Consider the following 21,163-nt stretch of genomic DNA (forward strand, 5'->3'; position numbering starts at 1 on the left):
CTATATGAGTTTCCAGCGGCAGTCCACAGTTATGCAGGTTAGTGGATTGGCCATGCTAAATTATCCCTTGTTCAAAGATATATAGGTTAGGTGAGGATACAGGGATGGAGTGGGCCTAGATAGGGTGCTCTTTTGTAGGATCAGTGCAGCCTTAATGGGCCTATTGGCCTCCTTCTGCAATGTAGGGATTCTGTGATTGGGAATGAAAATCATTCCATTTTGCATGGGGTACTAGAATACATACTAGGTGTGGTATGGAATAAGTTTACTTTTAAAGACGTTTCTATTTCCAGTTCTGGTAGATCCGCTGCTTTTGTCATCTGGATGACCCAAGTCTCTTTACCCCTTACCTCTGCAAACACTGTAGGCCCAGGATCTCCCAATCCCTTTTCCTTGGGCAGTTATTTTGACTCCTCTCCCTCAGTACTATAAGTGTTCCGTTCTAAACTTGCCCTAATTTTCTCACTAAAATTGGCACTGTAATGTTTTGATATGAATACAAATCAGCCATTTGGGATGAGAGGCAAGACCTCTCAGGTCTACAGAAATTAGCTCTTGAGGTGATTTGGGGTATAGGTCCCATGATTGAGTGTAGTGGTATTTTCTGTTCACAATTTGGAGATTAATGCATTCCTGTTAGTGTCCAAATGTTGATTATTGAAGACTCGGGTGACATTATTTTCCACAAGAGCAAAACCTGACACCCCCCCCCCCCCCCGCCTCCCCATGACCCTGTCATTTTTTTTCTCTTCAGTTAATTATCCAATTCCCTTTGGAAAACCACAGTTGAATTCTGGCCTCCTACACATCCTCAAGCAGAGCATTCAAAGTCTTTATCTCACATTGTGTGAGAAAGGGAAAAAAGTTTTTTCTCTGGTTCCTTTGCAAGTCACTTTAAACTGATGACCTCTAGTTCCTGGCGCTTTTACTAATGGGAATAGTTTATCTCTGCCCAGACCCCTTGAACACCTCAATCAAATGTGTTCTCAACCTTCTCTAAGGCGATCAGTCCCAGCTTTGCCAAACTGTCTATGTAACTGAAGACTCTCTTCGCCAGAACCATTCTTAAATTATTTTCTGCTCCCTCTCCAATGCTTTCACATCCTTCCTAAAGTGTGATGTGCAACATTGAACACTACTCCAGCTGAGGCCTAACCAGAATTTTACAATAATAATCTTTATTATTGTCACAAGTGGGCTTACATTAACACTGCAATGAAGTTACTGTGAAAATCCCCAAGTCGCCACATTCTGGCACCTGTTCGGGTACACGGAGGGAGAATTCAGAATGTCCAATTCACCTAGCAAGCACGTCTTTTTAGACTTGTGGGAGGAAACCGGAGCACCTGGAGGAAACCCACGCAGACACTGGGAGAACGTGCAGACTCTGCACAGACAGTGACCCAAGCCAGGAATCAAATCTGGGACCCTGGTGTTGTGAATCAACAGTGCTAACCACCAGCGCCGGCCCTAGGGTTGCTAGCGCCCCGGGCAAGCTGAACTTTGGGTGGGGGGGGGGCCAGAGTGACCTGGTACATGATCAGGACCCACTGATCGGCGGGCCGGTCTCTCTGTCGGCCGGCCTCCTTTCTTCCACCGAGAGCCTGGATCCGTCCGCCATGTTTGTGCGGGGCGGCCTGGGGGAGGGCGGCCACCGCGCATGCGCTGGTTGGCACCGGCCCAACTGCGCATGCGCGGGACCCGAGTCTTTTACGCGGCGCCGGGTCTCTGACGCCGGTCACGCACTCCTTGATGGCGCCCCCTAGCACATGGTGCCCCGGGGGACTGCCCGAGTTGCCGGTACCTTGAGCCGGCCCTGCTAACCACTGTGCTACTAAAGTTCACCATACCCTCTTTTTTTTTTATTGCTCTCTGCTTTGTTAATAAAATCAATGAATTTGGCTGAGTGACAGGAAACAAAGTAGTGGTGAACAGTTTTTTAACTGGAGGAAGGTAAACTGTGATGTCCTCCAGGGTCATCAACTGTGGGAAGTTAGTGATAGACTTCAAGACAATACAGATTGGTTGGTGGAATGGGCATACACATAGCAAATGAAATTCAATGAAGTCTGAAGTAATATGTTTTGATAGGAAGAATAAGGAAAAGCAAAATAAAATGAAGAATACAATTCAAAAGGGGACACAGAAGCAGAGAATGCTCAATTTGTGTCCAAGAAAGAATATTGGATTATGTCGAGCGTGAATGTTTGCACAGTTTGTGAGATTTAAGAAGCTTGTTCAGGAAGGTTCATTCCTCTGCATAGTTGGATTGAACCCACTCAATTTGCAGAATGGACAAAAGATTGACAAGTGAAGCTCGACTCAAATGTGAGGTAGTACATTTTGGTAAGAATAGAGAGGTCGCTTGAAGAGTGCAAGTGTAGGTGGGATAGAGGAAGAAAGGGATCCAAGTACAGATATATCAATCGCCAAACATTTTGCCATAGGTTAGTAGGGCAATGAATACAAACTTTTTGTTCAGGGATGCCCTTGAAATGTTAGTGAAGTTATGCTTGGTAAGGTGAGTACTGCATGGAGATTTGGTTGCCATGTTATAATAATGATATAGAGACACTAGATTGGTTCCAGAAAAGACTTACAAGGATGATGCCAGAAATGTGTGGCTATACATATCAGGGAAGGATTGACAGGCTTGGTCTCTTGTCTTATGAAAAAGGAAGACTGAGGGGTGACCTAATAGAGGTTTTTAAAATTTAAGAACGATTTTGATAGTGGGTACAAAGGACTGAATTCTCTTTTTTGTAAAAATAATTTTTATTGAAATTTTTACAAAATATAAACATCACAACAATATTAACAAAACAACCGCGGTAAAAACCCAAGAACAACACCCACCCAATTTCAAAAGCAACTACAAAGAAAAGAAAAAGCAAAAGAACACCCAAACAACAAAAGGGAAAGAGATAACACCCGCCACATCCCACAAACCCATGTACACAGTTCTCCCTCCCACCGAACCAAACTGCCCACGTCCCCTCCTCAATCTCCTCACCCAGCTCCTCTTCCCATTTACCCTTCAGTTCCTCAACCGAGGCCTCGTCTACCTCCTGCATCACCTGGAAAGGACTGAATTTTCTGGCTCTTCCCGCTGGCAGGATCTTCTGGTCCCACCAATGGCGACTCCCTGTGGTGAGTTCCCCAGCAGAAATGTGTGAGCCGCATAAAATTCTGTAGGCATCGGTAGGACCGGAAGATCCCGCCAGTAGACAATGGCAAGCTGCCCCCACCACCGGAAAACACTCTGCGGGGGGAGATTGTTGGACAATCCAGCCCAGAGAGAATGTTTCCTCTTGTGAAGAAGCGCATAACCAGAAGCGACCAACGTCAGATGGTCACACAGACATCTAAGAGTATTCTGAAGAAACCTTTACCCAAAGAGTGGTGAGAATGTGAAACCCGCAACCATAGTGATTCAGGTGAATGGTATAAATCCATTTAAGGGAAAGCTAAGCAAGCATTGGAGGGAGAAGAGCATGGTTATAATGGGAAATTTAAATGAGAAATGATGGGAGGAGGCTCAAGTAGAGCAAAACACCAGTTTAGATTAGCTGGGCTGAATGCTCTCTTTCTGTGCTGTATGTCATATGTGGGTTTGTACTTCCAAATTTAGCACTGATGGCTTTGCAGTTACACTGCAGCCCACATGCACCCTTGGAGATTGCCACACGTTTTTATAAAAAAAAATTTAATTAGAATTTGCATTTTTATACTGTACAGGAAATGGATGAAATTGTTATAATTTACACATTGTTCCTTTTCGGCAACCCCCTTTACTCTTCCCCTTTTCTGCTGTCTCCAGGTCCAAACCTAGGCCCTTCCTTCTGCTGTGTCGATCTCTTCCTGGGCTGACCTCTGGTGTTTCCTTGCCCCCCCAATCTGCTTTCTGTGGCCCTGGTGGTTCCTGTGCGACCATCTGTTCTATCTATTGTTGGCTTCGAACAGGTCTTGGAACAGGCTGATGAATGGCCCATGTGCTTTGGGGAAGCCTTCTTCCACCCCCGGATGGTGTACTTAATCTTGTCCAGGTGGAGAAATTCCAATAGGTCTGCAGCTGTGGGTGGTGCTGCTGATCGCCAGCTGAGCAGGATTCTCCGGCGGGCAATTAGGGAAGCAAAGGCAAGGGCGTCGGTCCTCTTCCCCATATGAAGTTCTGGCTAGTCATATACCTGGAAGACTGCCACCCTTGGGCATGACTCCATCCTCACCCCCACAACCTTGGATATTGGGACATTGCCTCGAAGAAGGTTGTCCAGAGTCCGACAAGTCTGTGACATGCCGAGAACATGTAGGCGTGGTTGGCCTGGCCTCCCTGGCACCGTTCACATTTATCCTCCACCTTCAGGAAGAACCTGCTCATTTGGGAAGTATGTCCTTTCTAAGAGTTGTCCGTATATGCTCCCGTAGTTCCCATTTTCCAGACTGTCCGCATCCAGTAGCTCCTCCAACATTGTGTCTCTCGGGGCTCTGGGATACATCGTTTTCTCCTTGCAGAGAAAGTTTTTGATTTGTAAATGTGGGAGTTCCTGTCCATTTGGTAATTCCAATCTCTTTGTCAGCTCTTCTAAGGTCACAAGTCTGTCCCCTGTGTAGAAGTCCCTAATCACTAGTGTCTCCCTGTCCTGTCTCGACTTCTTAAAGGTGGCGTCTAGCATGGCTGGTAAGAACCTGAGGTTGCCGCAGATCGGGGCCATGATGGGCACCTCGGTTAGACTGAAGTGCTGTGTCATCTGGTTCCAGGGTCTTGGTGTTGCTGTTCCTACTGGGATGGTTGAGTGTTTTGATGGCGTGGATGAGAGCGCTGTTGTGGCAAGGGCCTGGAGGGTTGTCTCTGTGCAGGAGGACTCTTCCATCCTCATCCCATTCCCTGTTTAGTTCCTTCGTCCACCCCTTTGCAGGAGACCTCCTCCATCTGCACCTATTCCATGTTGGGTTCACGTACCCTCCCCTCACTCTTTCTGCTGTCGCTGCCCAGTGGTAGTATTGTAGGTTTGGGAAGGCCAGGCCACCCCTATCTTTTCCTCCTTTGGCTGTGTAGATTTGGGGATTCTCTCCTCTCTTTCCCCACCCCCCAAACGAACGCCACAATCATTTTGTCTATGTTTTAGAAAAACGCTTTGGGGATGAAGATTGGTATGGAGCTAAACAGGAAGAGGAACCAGGGCTCCCGCATTAGCCTCCCCGAACAGGCGCCGGAACATGGCGACTAGTGGCTTTTCACAGTAACGTCATTTGAAGCCTATTTGTGACAAGCGATTTTCATTTCATGTCATCTTGATCGTCTGCACCGTCCCCGCCAGGGAAAGCAGGAGTGCATCCTATCTTTGCAGGTCCTTTTTAACTTCCACCGCCAGACTGGTCAGATTCCATTTGTGGGCCGTGTCCCATCGTGGGCTATCTGGATCCCCAGGTAGCGGAATTTGTTCTGGGCTGTTATAAATGGGAGACCGTCCAGCTCTGCTCCTCCCCCACTCGGGTTCAATGGGCAAACGTCACTTTCGACCAGGTTGTTTGGAGCCCAGAAGTCCTCGAACTCTTCCAGAAGCTTCATGATTTCACTCATGCTGTTTTTTGGGTCTGAGATGTAGAGGAGAGATCATCCACTCAGAGTGAGACCCTGTGCTCTCTGCCTCCCCTTCGGACACCCTTCTGACCTCTTGCGCCTCGCAGGGCGATCGCCAGGTGTTCAATTGCCAGGGTGAACAGGAGTGGAGGCAGCGGGCATCCCTGCCTGATGCCTCTGTGCAATTGGACGTATTCGGAACTGGTGGTATTGGTCCGAATGCTCGCCTTTGTGGTGTTGTACAGGAGTTTCACCCATGAGGTGAACCCCATCTCTAGCCCAAACCGCTCCAATACATCAATGAGGTACTCTGTCAAAGCCTTTTCTGCATCCAGGGAGACGATCATCTCTGGTGTTCTCTCCCCAGATTGGGTTAGTATCGCATTCAGCAGCCGTCTGATGTGTGCAGTTAGCTGTCTACCCTTGACAAAGCCTGTCTGGCCCTCTTGAGACCACTTCTAGTATGTAGTTCTCCTGTCTCTTGGCCAGAAGTATTTTCATGTCCACATTGAGCAGCGAAATGGGTCTGTATGATCCGCATTCTGTCGGGTCTTAGTCTTTTTTGGGTATCAGCGATATGGTGGCCTGTGTTAGTGTTGGAGGCAGGATTCCCCTTGCTAGTGAGTCTGCAAACATCTCCCGCAGGTGCGGGGTGAGAACCGGTCCAAAATTTTTGTAGACGTCCGCCAGGAACCTGTTGGGTCGCAGCGTCTTCCCTGCCTGCATGGAGTTGATTCTCTTCATGGCCTCTCCCAGTTCTATTGGTGCTTCCAACTCCCCATGACTGGCATGTCCAGTCCATCAAGGAACTGTTTCATCCGCAAGTCCACATCGGAGGCTCGGGTATTTAGTCCCCGGTAGAAGGCCTCAAATGCTTTGTTGATCTTTTTTGGTTCGGCTACCAGTCCGCCTCTGCTAACCTTCACCTGTGCTATTTTCCTTGTAGCTGCCTGCTTTCTCAGCTCGTGAGCCAGCAGGCGGCTAACCTTCTCTCCGTGTTCATAGAAGGCCCCCGTATCTGGCGGAGGTAGTGCACTGCCTTCCTGGTGAATAGCAGGTTAAAGTCCATTTGATGCTTTTCCTCTCCACAGTCGGGGCTCTACAGTCGGGGCCTCGGAGTATCTTCTGTCGACCTGCAAGATGGAGTCGATCAGTTGCTGCCTAGCCACCCTCTCTTCCCTATCTCTCAGAGACTTGTAGGCTATACTTTCTCCCTTAATCACCACCTTCAGTGCCTCCCTGACGTGGAAGGTGAGATTTGCCCGTTCTGATTGATAGTAACGTACTCACCTATGGCCTGTGATATTTTCTGACAAAAGATCTGTTGACCAAGAGGGCAGTGTCAAAACCTCCATGTCGTGCATTTGCCGTGGCCCGTCTCCAACCTCGCATCCATGTAATGTGGAGCGTGGTTGGAGATTACGATCGCAGAGTATTCCGCCCTGACTATTTCAGGAAGCACCAATTTCTCCACGACAAAGAAGTTGATGCGGGTATAGACCTTGTGTACTGATGAGAAGAACAAAAATTCCTTCTCACCTGGGTGCATTTCTATGTTGGGGATTTCCAGCATGGTCTTCTTTATAAATTCCGTGTTGTACTAGTTTGGTGCATGCACATTTACCAGGACTACCGGTGCCCTGTCCAGGACACTGCTGACCACGACGCACCATCCCCTTGGCCCATAACCGTTTTTGTCGCCGTGAACACCCCGGTCAGGTGCTCCCTCTCCGCTGGGAGATGCGTCACGGCTGCCCCCTCGTACCTCCTTGTGCTAGCTTTCCTCGTGCAAGTGTGGTGGCCCCCCTCTCTTGGCTGATCTGATTCCCCCCCCCCCCCCCCCCCCCCCCTGATCCGTTGCCATCTTCCCTGTCTCCTCTTCATCCTTTCCTGCTGCCCTCACCCCTTCCTTTCTGTGAGTCAATGCTCCTGCTCCGTCCCGTGCAAAAATTGACCATGTCCGTAACTTTTCTTTTCTCTCCCTGCATCTTCCTCACTGCTGCTTTGTTTGCCTTTTGTCCAGGCCATTCACCTGCAAGAACCTGACTGCATCTGCCGGGGTGATGAAGTAGTGTTCTTTATTCTGGAATCACCCAGAGCCTGCCTGGGAATAATATTCCGAATTTTATACCGTTCCTGTACAGGGTCAACTTGGCGTGGTTAAACTCGGCCCTGTGATTTGCCCCAATGTCTTGCTCCACCCATATTCTGTGTCCTTCCCAACTGTTCGCTTTAGGTCTGCCGAGCTGAACGCAAGATCCTTTCCTGATCCTGGTACCTGTGTAACTTGGCGATATCGCACTTGGCTGCTCGGTCTTGGCTGCCTTGGACTTCGGTCAGAGTGACCTGTGGGCCCTGTCGATCTCCAGTGGCTTGGGGAAGCTGTCCCTTTCAACCAAGTTGCCCAGTATCTGGGCCACATAGTCAGTCGGGTCTCTGCCCTCAATTCTATCAGACAGGTCACTATTCGAATATTCTGCTGCCGAGATCGGTTCTCCTGGTCCTCGACCTTCTCCTTCAAGCTCCCTTGGGTCACAACCAACCTTTTTACCTCTGCTTCCAGAGCTACGATCCTGTCACTCTGATCGATTGATGCCTTTTACAAGCTCCTGGGTTGTCTTTCCCTGAGCCTCCAACTTCTTTCCCATCCCATCGAGTGCCATCTGCATGGCGACCAGCGCCTCTGCCATCTTGATCGCCACCTGGATCTCCACTTTGATCTCTTCCTTCATTGTGGAAAATTCCTTGGTTAGGAATGTCTTCAGCCCTCTCCAGCTGGGGGGGTGGGGGAGGGCGGTGGTGGGGGTGTGTGAAATCCGGGTCATCCATCTCTCCGGGAGTGGCCGAGGACCCTTTGCCTCGTGGGTCTGCCTGCTCGCTTGCTGCTCCTGCCCTTTTCCATCGCTTCTGACTTCCCTGTGGCCTCTTGAGCTACTGCTTGCTGGCATATTGCTCCTCTTCCCTGCGTTTTCTGTTTAGGAGTTTAATAACTCAGCAGGGTAGCATGGTGGTTAGCATAAAATGCTTCACAGCTCCAGGGTCCCAGGTTCGATTCCCGGCTGGGTCACTGTCTGTGTGGAGTCTGCACGTCCTCCCCCTGTGTGCGTGGGTTTCCTCCGGGTGCTCCGGTTTCCTCCCACAGTCCAAAGATGTGCGGGTTAGGTGGATTGGCCGTGATAAATTGCCCGTAGTGTCCTAATAAAAGTAAGGTTAAGGGGGGGGTTGTTGGGTTACGGGTATAGGGTGGATACGTGGGTTTGAGTAGGGTGATCATGGCTCGGCACAACATTGAGGGCCGAAGGGCCTGTTCTGTGCTGTACTGTTCTAAATTCTAAAATGTTCAGGCTAAATTCAGCTAAAAGTGCCTATTTTACTGTATTCTGGAGAAGAGCCACCTGATGTGCGACTGCTCAGCACATCCTCGTCACCGGAATGAGATTGGCAGATATAAATAGAATTTGGGTGAGGTGTTAAACCACTTGTTCAGGTGGACATAAATGGGATATCAAATGGCTGAGCACGGAATATGTCAAATGCTGCAGCATCGCAGCTATCTGCTGAAGATCTGTGCTCCAGAATTAGCTGCATCTCCAGCCAAGCTGTTCTAGCACAGCTACAACTTTGGCATCTACCTGTAAATGTGGAACATTGCCCGGTGTTTCCTGTCCACAAAATGGAGGAGAAATCCAATTTGGTCAATTACTGCCCTATAAGCATTTTGTCAATCATCAACAAGGTGATGGAAGGAGTAATTAAAAGTGTTGAGAAGTTGTACTAACTCACCAATTATCTGCTCGCCAATGCTCAGTTGGGTTCTGCCAGAACCATTTGGCTTCAGATATCATTATGGCCTAGGTGCAGCCATAGACAAAAGAGCTAAATTCCAGAGATGAGGTGAGTGTGGCTACTGTTGACATGAGGCAGCATTGGACCAAGGAGCCCGAGCGGAATTGGAACAGTTGTGGGGTTGAGGGGATGGAAGATGTACTGCTGGTTGGAGTCATAACAAGTACAAAAGAAGATAGTGTGGTCATTAGAGGCCTGTCATCTCAGCCCCAATACAACACTGCGGGAGTTCTTCAGGGTAGTGTCCTAGGCCCAATGATTTTCAGTTGCTTCATCAATGACCTTCCCTCCAACACTTAGATTAATTTTTGTTTTAACAAAAAATCCGGTGGTCCTACTCAAAGATGAACAGGACGTTCTTCCAGTGTCCTGGTCAATATTCTCCATCAATTATCACCACAAAACAGATGGGCTTGTTATTTATCTAATTTCCTGTTTGTGGTATCTTGCTGTGTGAAGTTAGGTTGTTGTAGTTGCCTATCTAATAATGATTGCTTTCAAAAGTACTTAATTGGCTAAGAAGCAGTTTGAGATGTCCTGAAGGGTGCTATGTAAATCCAAATTGTTCTTTCATGTACATATTTGCAACTTTTCATTCCAAGAAATTATATGTTCATCTCTTGAACATATAATGCTATTTGTGGCAGCTATGACCAACCTGAAACTAATTGTAAGTTGTCTTTCTCCCTGTATTATAATAATAATAACCTTTTTATTGTCGCAAGTATGAAGTTACTGTGAAAAGCTCCTCGTCTCCACATTCCGGCGCCTGTTCGGTAAGCTGGTACAGGAATTGAACCCGCGCTGCTGGCCTTGTTCTGCATCACAAACCAGCTGTCTAGCCCACTGAGCCAAACCAGCCCTTTGTACTGCATGGAGAATAAAATGCAAATATGAGTAAAATACAATATGCATTCGAGAAACTGAAGGCGACCTGCATTACGGAAGAAAGAAAGAACTAGCAATTATTTAATAAGTTTATAAATTCCCTCATGGTGTCCAAAACAGCAACTTGCCTTTACAATGTAAACAGAAAATCCCAGAAAAGCTCAACAAGTCTAGCAGCATCTGTGGAGAGAGAAACAGAGTTAACATCTCGAATCCATAGTTGCACGGACTCGATATTAACTCAGCTTCTCTCTCCACAGATGCTGCCAAACCTGCTAAGATTTTCCAGTATTTTCCGTTTTTTTTTCCCGGATTTCCAGCATCCACAGTATTTTGATTTTGGATTTGTTTATTGCCATGTGTACCGAGTTACAGTGAAAAGTATTTTTCTGCGAGTACATAGTTGTTTATGCCAATTGAAAATCTTTTCAATTTTTAGTTTGGCTCATATTTATAAATAAACAACCTCCTCTCTAATGCAGTTGTTCGTTGAACACTGTGATATATTTGAGGGGACTTATGATCTATATAGTTACTCGACAGTACAAACCTAATATGTGTTTAGAAATTCTGAATGTTTAGGTTTTTAAATTAAAACCCAAGGTTTTTAAATTAAAACCCAAGATGCTAAGAAATAGTATCTTCAGTCTTAACTGGAGAGAATCTTTTAATGTGTTTTTAAAAAATTTAATTCTGCATTTAATTCAATCTTGATACTTTTCTTCTCTTGGAGTTGATCATGATTTCAGATGTAGGATCTTTAATCTGCATGACCACCCAGAAATGGGCTTTATTATATTTCAGCAAAGAAAGTTGACTATTGATTTGAAATAATTATTTTATTCATGTCAACAATGAATGTTGATTTTCTTTCTAAGCTTTTGTCAAATATTTGTGTAGCAATAATAAATTTGCAGTTTACACTAGTACCCTGCTGGATAACATCTGAACATTTAAAAAAACCTGTAATTAAAATTATAAATCACTGGTTAGAATTGAGGATATGTAATAAACTTCTATTGTTATTCTATAAGCTGCCTTTGCTGATACTACTTCACTCCAGGGCATCTATTTATTGCTTAATTTTTTTCCCTGTGGAAATTCCTGAGGTTGCCCTGCTTTTAACTGCTGATTTCTAACTTCAAAATTGGATTCAGTTTTTATTTTGGGTCTTGATTTTACAGTAATTTGGGTGAAGAAGTGACGCATAACAGGATATAGATAGATTGGAGACTTGGGCATAGAAATGGCAGATGGAGTTTAATCTGGACAAATGCGAGGTGATGCATTTTGGAGAATGAAATCTAGGTATGAATTACACTGTAAATGGCAGAGCTCTTGGGACCATTAACTTACAGAGGTCTCTGGGCGTGCAGGTCCACAGCTCCCTAAAAATGGCAACACAGGTGGCCAAGGTGATTAAGAAGGCATATGGCATGCTTGCCTTTATCAGCCAGGGCATTGAATAAAGGAGTTGGGAAATCATATTGCAGCTATATAGAACCTTGGTTAGGCCGCATTTGGAGTTTGCGTGCAGTTGTGGTCACCACATTATCAGAAGGATGTGGAGGCTAGGGAGAGAATGCAAAAACGTTTCACCAGGATGTTGCCTGGTCTGGAAGGTGTTGGCTATGAGGAGAGGTTAAATAAACTGGGATTGTTTTCAATGGAAACTCGGAGGCTGAGGGGAGATCTGATAGAGGTCTACAAAATTGAGAGGAATAGACGGGGTGGATAGTCAGAGGCTTTTCCAAGGGTGGAAGTGGCAATTACAAAGGGGCAGAGGTTCAAGGTGAGAGGGGGAAAGTTTAAGGGATGTGTGCGGGGTAGGTTTTTCAGGCAGAGTGTGGTGGGTGTGTGCGGGGTAGGTTTTTCAGGCAGAGTGTGGTGGGTGTCTGGAATGCGCTGCCAGAGGATGTGGTAGAAGCAGGCACTTTTAACAACATTTCAGAGGCATCTGGATGGGTACATTGGGTAGGAAGGAAATAGAGGGATATGGACCGAGTAAGGGCAGAAGGATTATTTTTAGTTAGGGCATCGGCACAGCTTGGAGGGCATGTTATCCTCTTGATGTGAACGAATGCTGAAATATTTTCTACACTTAATAGCATTTTAATATGTTGCAAGCTCAATTTTCCCCTAAATTTTGTACCTTTAGGTCATGGTAAAACACCAAAAGATGCAGCCTCAGTCCGTGCAATGTATCCTATACCTGCTGCTTGTGGGATTTACTACTTCGAGGTGAAGATTGTCAGTAAAGGACGAGATGGGTAAGAGTGAATGAATTTATGTGCTTCGTTTGTTTGTTTCATTACAGAAATGTGGCATATATTTATTTTAAGTGGTTTTTAAAAATGTAGAGTTCCAGTAGGGTAAATGCTAAGTTTAATTTTTGGGGACAGATGAGTACATGTTTCTGCTGCTTGAAAGCTTGTCAGCCAGTTAACTTTGGCGAGATATCAGCAACTGCCCGTTCGCAGCAGAACTTGCATTTATGTAGGATCCGGTACCTCTTAATGAGACCCATGGTATTACTTCTGCAGTGCAATCATTTGCTATGTGGGCACATATAGCATCTCGGTGAGATCCTACGCACAATGAATGAAAAGGCCGACCAATTGATAATTTCTGATATTTAAAAGGGGAATGTTGGATAAATGCAAAGGGAGAGCTTATTTTACGTTTTTGAAAAGTGCCATGTGATCTTTAAAATCCATTAGCTTGGTGCATCCTGGATATAACAATCTCATCCCAAAAAATGGTAAATCTGACCTGTGCATTATTGAGATATTCATTACGTTTGTTCCTGGAAAAACTTTATTTTTGCCCTTCCTTGAGAGTCACTTGGAACTACGATTCCGTACACTCCATTGCCTTCCCTCTGGCCTTCATTCCCGATGATTCCATCAATCTCTAAACTACTTTCTCATCTATGTTTTTGATGCCCTTGTCTCCAGCAAAACCCTTTGATTCCAGTTTCCCTACCTCAGTCCAAGAGGTGCAGACGTGATTATATCTGATCTACATCAAACACTCTCAGGCCTCACTCCCTTCTGCTAAAACTGTCTACGTCTTAGAACATAGAACTGTACAGCACAGTACAGGCCCTTCGGCCCACAATGTTGTGCCGAACTAGTCTGAAACTAGGTTCAAATCAACCTACTCCCAATCATTCTAGTGCACTCCATATACCTATCCAATAACCGCTTGAAAGTTCCTAAAGTGTTCCTAAACTCCACTACCATAGCTGGGAGTGCGTTCCACGCCCCAACCACTCTGTGAGTAAAGAACCTACCTCTGACATCCTATATCTTCCACCATGAACCTTATAGTTATGCCCCCTTGTAACAGCTACATTCATCCGAGTAAAAAGTCGCTGAACGTCCACTCTATCTATCCCTCTCATCATCTTATACGCCTCAATTAAGTCACCTCTCATCCTCCTTTGCTCCAATGTGAAAAGCCCCAGCTCCCTCAACCTTTCCTCATAAGACCTACCCTCCAATCCAGGCAGCATCCTAGTAAATCTCCTTTGCACCCTTTCCACTGCTTCCGCATCCTTCCTATAATGAGGTGACCAGAACTGCACACACTACTCCAAATCTGGTCCAACCAAGGTCTTGTACAGTTGCAGCATCACCTCACGGCTCTTAAACTCAATCCCCCTGTTAATAAATACTAACACACTATAGGCTTGCTTCACGGCTCTATCCACTTGGGTGGCAACTTTCAGAGATCTATGGACATGAACTCTGTTCCTCCACATTCTTCAGAATCCTGCCGTTAACCCTGTAATCGGCATTCAAATTGCTCCTACCAAAATGAATCACCTCACACTTATAAGGGTTAAACTCCATCTGCCACTTTTCAGCCCAGCTCTGCACCCTATCAATGTCTCTTTGCAGCCTACAACAGCCTTCCACATTATCCACTACTCCACCGATCTTGGTGTCATCAGCAAATTTACTAACCCAGCCTTCAACTCAATCATCCAAGTCATTGATAAAAATCACAAATAACAGAGGAACCAGCACTGAACCCTGTGGTACACCGCTGGTGACTGGGCTCCAGGATGAAACTTTACAATCTACCACCACCCTGTGTCTTTTATGTGATAGCCAGTTACTGATCCAATCGGCCAAATTTCCCTCTCTGCCATGTCTCCTTACTTTCTGCATGAGCCGACCATGGGGCACCTTATCAAAGGCTTGACTGAAATCCATGTATACGACATCAACTTCTCTACCTTCATCTATGTCCTTAGTTACCTCCTCAAAGAATACAATCAAATTTGTGAGGCAAGACTTACCCATCACAAATCCGTGCTGACTATCCTGGATTAAGCTGTATCTTTCGAAATGAACATAAATCCTATCCCTCTGGACCCTTTCCAATAATTTACCAATGACCGAAGTGAGACTAATCGGCCTATAATTCCCAGGGTTATACCTATTCCTTTTCTTGAACAAGGGGACAACATTCACCTCTCTCCAGTCTTCTGGCACTATTCCTGTAGACAGGAAATAAAGATCAAAACCAAAGGCTCTGCAATCTCATCCCTTGCCTCCCAAAGAATCCAAGGATATATCCCACCAAGCCCAGGGGACTTATCTATCCTCCGGCTTCTCAAAATTTCTAACACATCTTCCTTCCGAATATCCACCTCCTCCAGCCTACCAGCCTGTATCGCACTATCCTCCTCAACAACATGGCCCCTGTCCTTTGTGAACACTGAAGAAAAGTATTCATTTAGGGCCTCTCTTATAGCTTCAGACTCCATGCACACGTTCCCAATACTGTCCTTGACCGGCTCTAACTTCACCTTGGTCATTCTTTTATTCCTCACAAGTGTAAAAGGCCTTGGGGTTTTCCTTGGGATCCTACCCGCCAAGGACTTCTCTTGCCCCCTCCTAGCTCTCCTAAGCCCTTTCTTGAGCTCCTTCCTAGCTATCTTGTATCCGTTAAGTGCCGAACTGAACCTTGTTTTCACATCCTTGCATAAGCCCCCTTCTTCCTCTTGACAAGACATTCAACCTCTTTTGTAAACCATGGTTTACCTCACTCGACCATTTCCTCCCTGCCTGACAGAGACATACATATCAAAGACATGCATTATTTGCTCCTTGAACAAGCTCCACATCTCAATTCTGCCGATCCTGACAGTTCCTTTTTCCATCTTATGATCCCCAATTCGTGCCTAGTCGCATCGTAATTACCCTTCCCCCAGTTATGACCCTTGCCCTGCCATATGTTCCTATGCCTCTCCATTGCTATAGTGAAAGTCACCAAATTGTGGTCACTCTCTAAAGTGCTCTCCCACAACCAAATCTAACACTTGGCCCGACTCGTTACCCAGTACCAAATCCAATGTGGCCCCGCCTCTTGTTGGTCTATCCGCATATTGTGTGAGGAAACCCTCCTGCACACACTGGATAAAAACAGCCCCATCCAAACTATTCGAATTATAGTGGTTCCAATCAATATTTGGAAAGTTAAAGTCATCCATGACAACTACCCTGTGACTACCACACCTATCCAAAATCTACATTGCAATCTTTTCCTCCACATCTCTGTTACTGTTTGGGGGCCTATAGAAAACCCCTAACCAAGTGACCGCTCCTTTCCTATTTCTAACTTCAGCCCACACTACCTCAGTAGACAGATCCTCCTCAAACAGCCTTTCTGCAGCCATTATACTATCTTTGATTAACAATGCTACTCCTCCACCTCTTTTACCACCTTCCCGAATCTTACTGAAACATCTAAACTCCGGAACCTCCAACAACCATTGCTGCCACTGTTCTATCCATGTCTCCATAATGGCCACAACATCGTAGTTCCTGGTACCAATCCATGCTTCAAGCTCACCAACCTTATTCCTGATGCTCCTCACATTGAAGTAGACGCACTTCAAACCACCTTCATGCCTTGCAGGTCCACTCTTGTGACCTTTGTGCCTTCCTCAGTACTGCACTACCCTAAACTTCGTGAACTCTAGCAACGCTATTTCCTGGACTACAAATCAGTTTCCCATTCCCCTGCCAAATTAGTCCCCCCCCGCCGAAGAGCTGGAGCAAATTTCCCTCCCAGGATATTGGTGCCCCTTTGGTTCAGGTGTAACCCATCCTGTTTGTATAGCTCCCACCTTCCCCAAAATATGCTCCAATTATCCAAGTAACTGAAACCCACCCCTACACCATCCCTGTAGCCACGTGTTTAACTGCACTCTCTCCCTGTTCCTCATCTCACTACCACGTGGCACTGGCAGCAATCCAGAGATGACAACACGGTCTGTCCTGGTTCTCAGTTTCCACCCTAGCTCCCTGAATTCCTGTTTTACTTCCCTGTCCCGTTTCCTACCTCTTGTTGGTACCGATGTGTACCACGACTTGTGGCTGCTCCCCCTCCTCCTTAAGGATCCGAAAACACGATCAGAGACGTCACGGACCTTGGCACCCGGGAGGCAACACACCAACCGTGAGCCTCTACCATTGCCACAGAACCGCCTATCTGTACCTCTAACTATAGAGTCTCCAATAACCAATGCTTTCCTGCCCTTCCCCCCTCCCTTCTGAACCACAGGGACAGACTCAGTGCCAGAGACCTGGTCACCATGGCTGACCTGTTGTAGGTTTCTCTCCCTTCCCCCCCCCCCCCCCAACTCCCCCAACAGTATCCAAAACGGTATACCTGTTATTGAGGGGAACAACCGCAGGGGATCCCTGCACTGACTGCTTCCTCTCCCCTCCTTTTAAACGTTACCCAACTACCTTCATTCTTAGGAGTAACTACATCCCTGTAGCTTCTATCTATAACCAACTCTGCCTCCCGAATGATCCTCAGTTCATCCAGCTCCAACTGTAGTTCCCTAACACGGTCTTTGAGGAGCTGGAGATGGGTGCACTTCCCGCAGGTGAACTCAGCAGGGCCACTGACTATGTCCCTCACCTCGAACATCATGCAGGAGGAACATTGCACTGCCATTTATATACTTGACAATTACAGAGAGAAAAAAAAAGCGTACCTGATTTTCACACTCCCCGCAGGTTAGAGGTGCTGGAAGGGTGGAGAGAGGAAAGGGAAAGAAAAGCTTACCTCACCAACTCACCACACAGTCTTTTTTTTTTGGTTAGAGGAGGATGGGTGGGAGATACTACCTGTGTAGTGTCACGGGTTTAGCCACTGCCTGAAATATATTAGTTCTAGAAACTCGCCCGACAGCAGCTTTCACAATTCACTTCTCGCAACAGCCAAGCAGCGTCACCGCTCTCCCGCCCTCTGCAGGATCAAACCAAAGAGCAAAGATAATTCCAGGTTCTTTTCTCCACTACATACTGTCTCCTTAAAGCCTTGCATTGCCCACCAAGCCTTCAAGCACCTAGGTCCAGATACTTAGATGGAAGCTGGAAAGGGTGTGGGTGAAATTAGAAATGGTCAAAGAATCCATCAAAGCTGAGTGTGCAACGGGCCTCATTAATGTTTTGTAGATCTGTCTCCCACCCAGCAACCAGCCACACAGATAGCCAGGGCTACAGATGATTGAGAATACAAGCTGCAGAAGGCTTCAGCCAAGCAGGGCTGAGAGATCTATGCTTGGTGGTGGAGAAGATGACAATTGGAGCTCGGTGAGGAATGGCTAGAGAGTGGAGCTGGAAGAATTTAAAGCTTTGTTGAAGGGCTTTGTGGAGGTACATTCCTCCTCCTGGCCCACAACTTGTGCTGAAAGAGCATTTTAGCTTGGTAGGTAGGAGCTGAAGATTCCCTATTTCACTGGTGAGTAAACTACAGACTGGTTAGCCTAACACCTGTCATAGGGAATTTGCGAGAATCAAGGAGTTATAACAGGATACTTAGAAAATCATAATATGAATAGGTAGAGTCAACGTGGCTTTGTGAAAGGGAAATTGTGTTTAACTAAGTAATTAACTAAACAAAACATAGTAAAATTTAGCATTCAGTTTGAGTGTGAGAAATTTGGGTCGGAAGCAACTTTGCTAAGCTTTATAGGGTAATTACAAAGGAATGAGGACATGGTTGGCTAGAGCAGACTGGGAAATAAGATTGGCAGAAAACACGATTGACCAACAATGACAGACATTTATAAAAATAATTCATGACTCACAACAAAAACATACCCCAGTGAGGGAGAAGGATTCCAGGAAGGGGATTAATCAACCATGATTAACCGAGGAAGTTGAGGATTGTAAGTTTTATCTTTCAGTTTAATACTGTCAGAGATTAGTGGTAAGCCAGAGGATTGGAAAAGTTTTAAAAAAACAACAAAAGGTGACCAAAAAAAGAGGGATAAAATAAACTAAACAGAAGCTAAACTAAGGGGAAACTAGCAAGTAATATCAAACAGGACCGTAAGAGCTTCTTTAAATATATAAAAAGGACGAGGGAGGTCAAAGTGATCATGAGCCCCTTAGAGAATGAGATTGGGGAACTAGGAAGTGGCAGAGGACTTAAATAAATACTTTGCATCAGTCTTCATGGTGGAAGACTCTAATAATATTCCAAAAGTACCAAATAATCAAGGAGCAAAAGTGGGGAGGAAATGGACTATCAGAGAGAAAAACTGAGGGAAAGGCTGCTAAGTCCTCTGGACCTGATGGGTTGCGTCCCTGGATATTAAAGAAAATAGCTGCAAAGACAATGGATGCACTGGCAGTAATCGTCCAAAAATCTTTAAATTCTGGAAAAGTTCCAGAGGACTGGGCAACTGACAATGAATTCAAAAACATGGGTGAGTTGGGGGGTGGGGTGACAGATGGAGAAAGAGATTTAAAAAACAGGTAACTATCACTTGGAAAATGTTAGAGTCCATTATAAAGAGCATTTAGAAATACATAATATAATCAAGCAGAGGCAGCATGGCTTCATGAAGGGGAAATCGTTCTTGACAAATTCATTAGAATTCTTTGGGGTGTTAAGGAGCAGATAGATAAAGGGGAATGAGTAGATGTTGTATACTTAGATTTCCAAAAGCGTTTGATAAGGTACCGCACAAAAGGATTCTTAAGATAAGAGCCCATGGGGCGGGATTCTCTGACCCCCCCGCCGGGTCGGAGAATCGTCCGGGGCCGGCGTCAATCCCGCCCCTGCTGTGTCCTGAATTCTCCGCCACCTGAGATTCGGCAGAGGTGGGAATCGCGCCGGGCCAGTCGGCGGGCCCCCCGTGGCGATTCACCGGCCTGCGATGGGCCGAAGTCCCGCCGCTAACAAGCCTCTCCCGCCGGCATGGATTAAACCACCTACCTTACCGGCGGGATTGGCAGCGCGTGTGGGCGCCGGGGTCCTGGAGGGGAGGGCGCGGGTCGATCTAACCCCGGGAGTGCCCCCACAGTGGCTTGGCCCGTGATCGGGGCCCACCGATCGGCGGGCGGGCCTGTGCCGTGGGGGCACTCTTTTTTTTCTTCCGCCTTCGCCATGGTCTTCACCATGGCGGAGGCGGAAGAGACCCCCTCCCCTGTGTATGCGCCGGGATGACGTCAGCAGCTGCTGACGCTACGGCGCATGCGTGGACTTACGCCGGCCGGCGAAGTCCTTTCGGCCCCGGCTGGCGTGGCACCAAAGGCCGTTCACGCCAGCCGGCGGAGCGGGAACCACTCCGGTGCGGGCCTAGCCCCTCAATGTGAGGGCTTGGCCCCTAAAGGTGCGGAAACTTTGCACCTTTGGGGCGGCCCGACCCCGGAGTGGTTCATGCCACTCCAACACGCCGGGACCCCCTGCCCCGCCGGGTAGGGGAGAATCCCGGACCTGGTGTTGGAAGTAGTATATTAGTGTGGAAAGAGTATTGGATAACTGATAGAAGACTGAATTGGGAATAGAGGGGCATTTTCAGGATGGCAACCTGTATCTAGTGGACTGCCACAGAGATCAGTACTGGGGCCACAACATTTTACAATGTATATTAATGACTTGGATGAGGGAAGTGAATGTACTTTGCCAAGTTTGTACATCACACAAGATAGGTGGGAAGGCAAATGGTGAAGATGACACAAAGAGTCTGCAGAGGGATATAGACAGGTTATGTGATTGGGCAAAAACTTGGCATTTGGAATATAATGTGGGAAATGTGATGTTGTGCACTTTTGCAGGAAGAATACAGGAGCTGAGTATTATTTAAATGGACAAATACTGCAGAAAGAGACAGCACAGAGGGATTTGGGGCCCTCATGCGTAAATCACAAAAAGCTAGCATGTAAGTTCAGCAGGTCATGGGGAAGGCAAATGGAATGTTGGCCTTTATTTCAAAGGGAGTGGAGTATAAAATAAGGAAGTTGGGGGCACGTGGTGCGAGTGTGGAAGCAGCTGCGTTTTCGTGGGCCCTGGCTCTACTTGTCTCTTAATCCTTTATTTCACCCTCATGCACATCCCATAATTATTTTTGGAATGCATGTCTTGTACTATGTCCCTGGGCTAGGTTTTGGCAATAAGGAGCCGAGTTGAATAAAAAATCCTTGTTTGATTGTAGCGTTCGGAAGTGGCTGGGGTGGGGCTGAGCTTGCAGTTTGTTTTTTGGGCCTATGCCTGGGTGGTGCTGTCAGTGTCAAGATGATGGCTGCCATTGTGAATGATATTCTGGACGATGATCTCGATTCCTTGGTGCAGGTTTATCGTGCTCACTTTGATGAGCTGTGAAAAACAGACAATCCTGTTTTTAAAAAAAAAAAAGTATATTTATTGGAATTTTAAATTTTAGAAACAGATGCAGCAATATTACAAAATAATACCCTATGTAAAGAAAAAGGAAAAACAGGCTCAACATACACGGGGACAAAATGGAGCAGGAGAACGACATCACAGCCGGCTCAATGCAATCATTGGGCGAAACCAAATAGTCCT

General features: G+C 46.5%; 1 protein-coding gene across 3 annotated transcripts in view; it reads left to right on the forward strand.

The window, feature by feature from the left end:
- Positions 1–21,163, forward strand: part of ranbp9 (RAN binding protein 9) — a 175,223-nt gene that overhangs the window by 31,633 nt on the left and 122,427 nt on the right. For all 3 annotated transcript variants that reach the window (XM_038797079.1, XM_038797078.1, XM_038797080.1), the window contains exon 2: positions 12,474–12,585. In XM_038797079.1, coding sequence (XP_038653007.1) covers positions 12,515–12,585 — 71 coding nt within the window. In that variant the 5' untranslated portion in view covers positions 12,474–12,514. The remainder of the gene's footprint in view (positions 1–12,473; positions 12,586–21,163) is intronic.

The sequence above is a fragment of the Scyliorhinus canicula genome, chromosome 5 (assembly GCF_902713615.1).
Source record: "Scyliorhinus canicula chromosome 5, sScyCan1.1, whole genome shotgun sequence".
In the NCBI taxonomy this organism is placed as follows: Eukaryota; Metazoa; Chordata; class Chondrichthyes; order Carcharhiniformes; family Scyliorhinidae; genus Scyliorhinus; species Scyliorhinus canicula.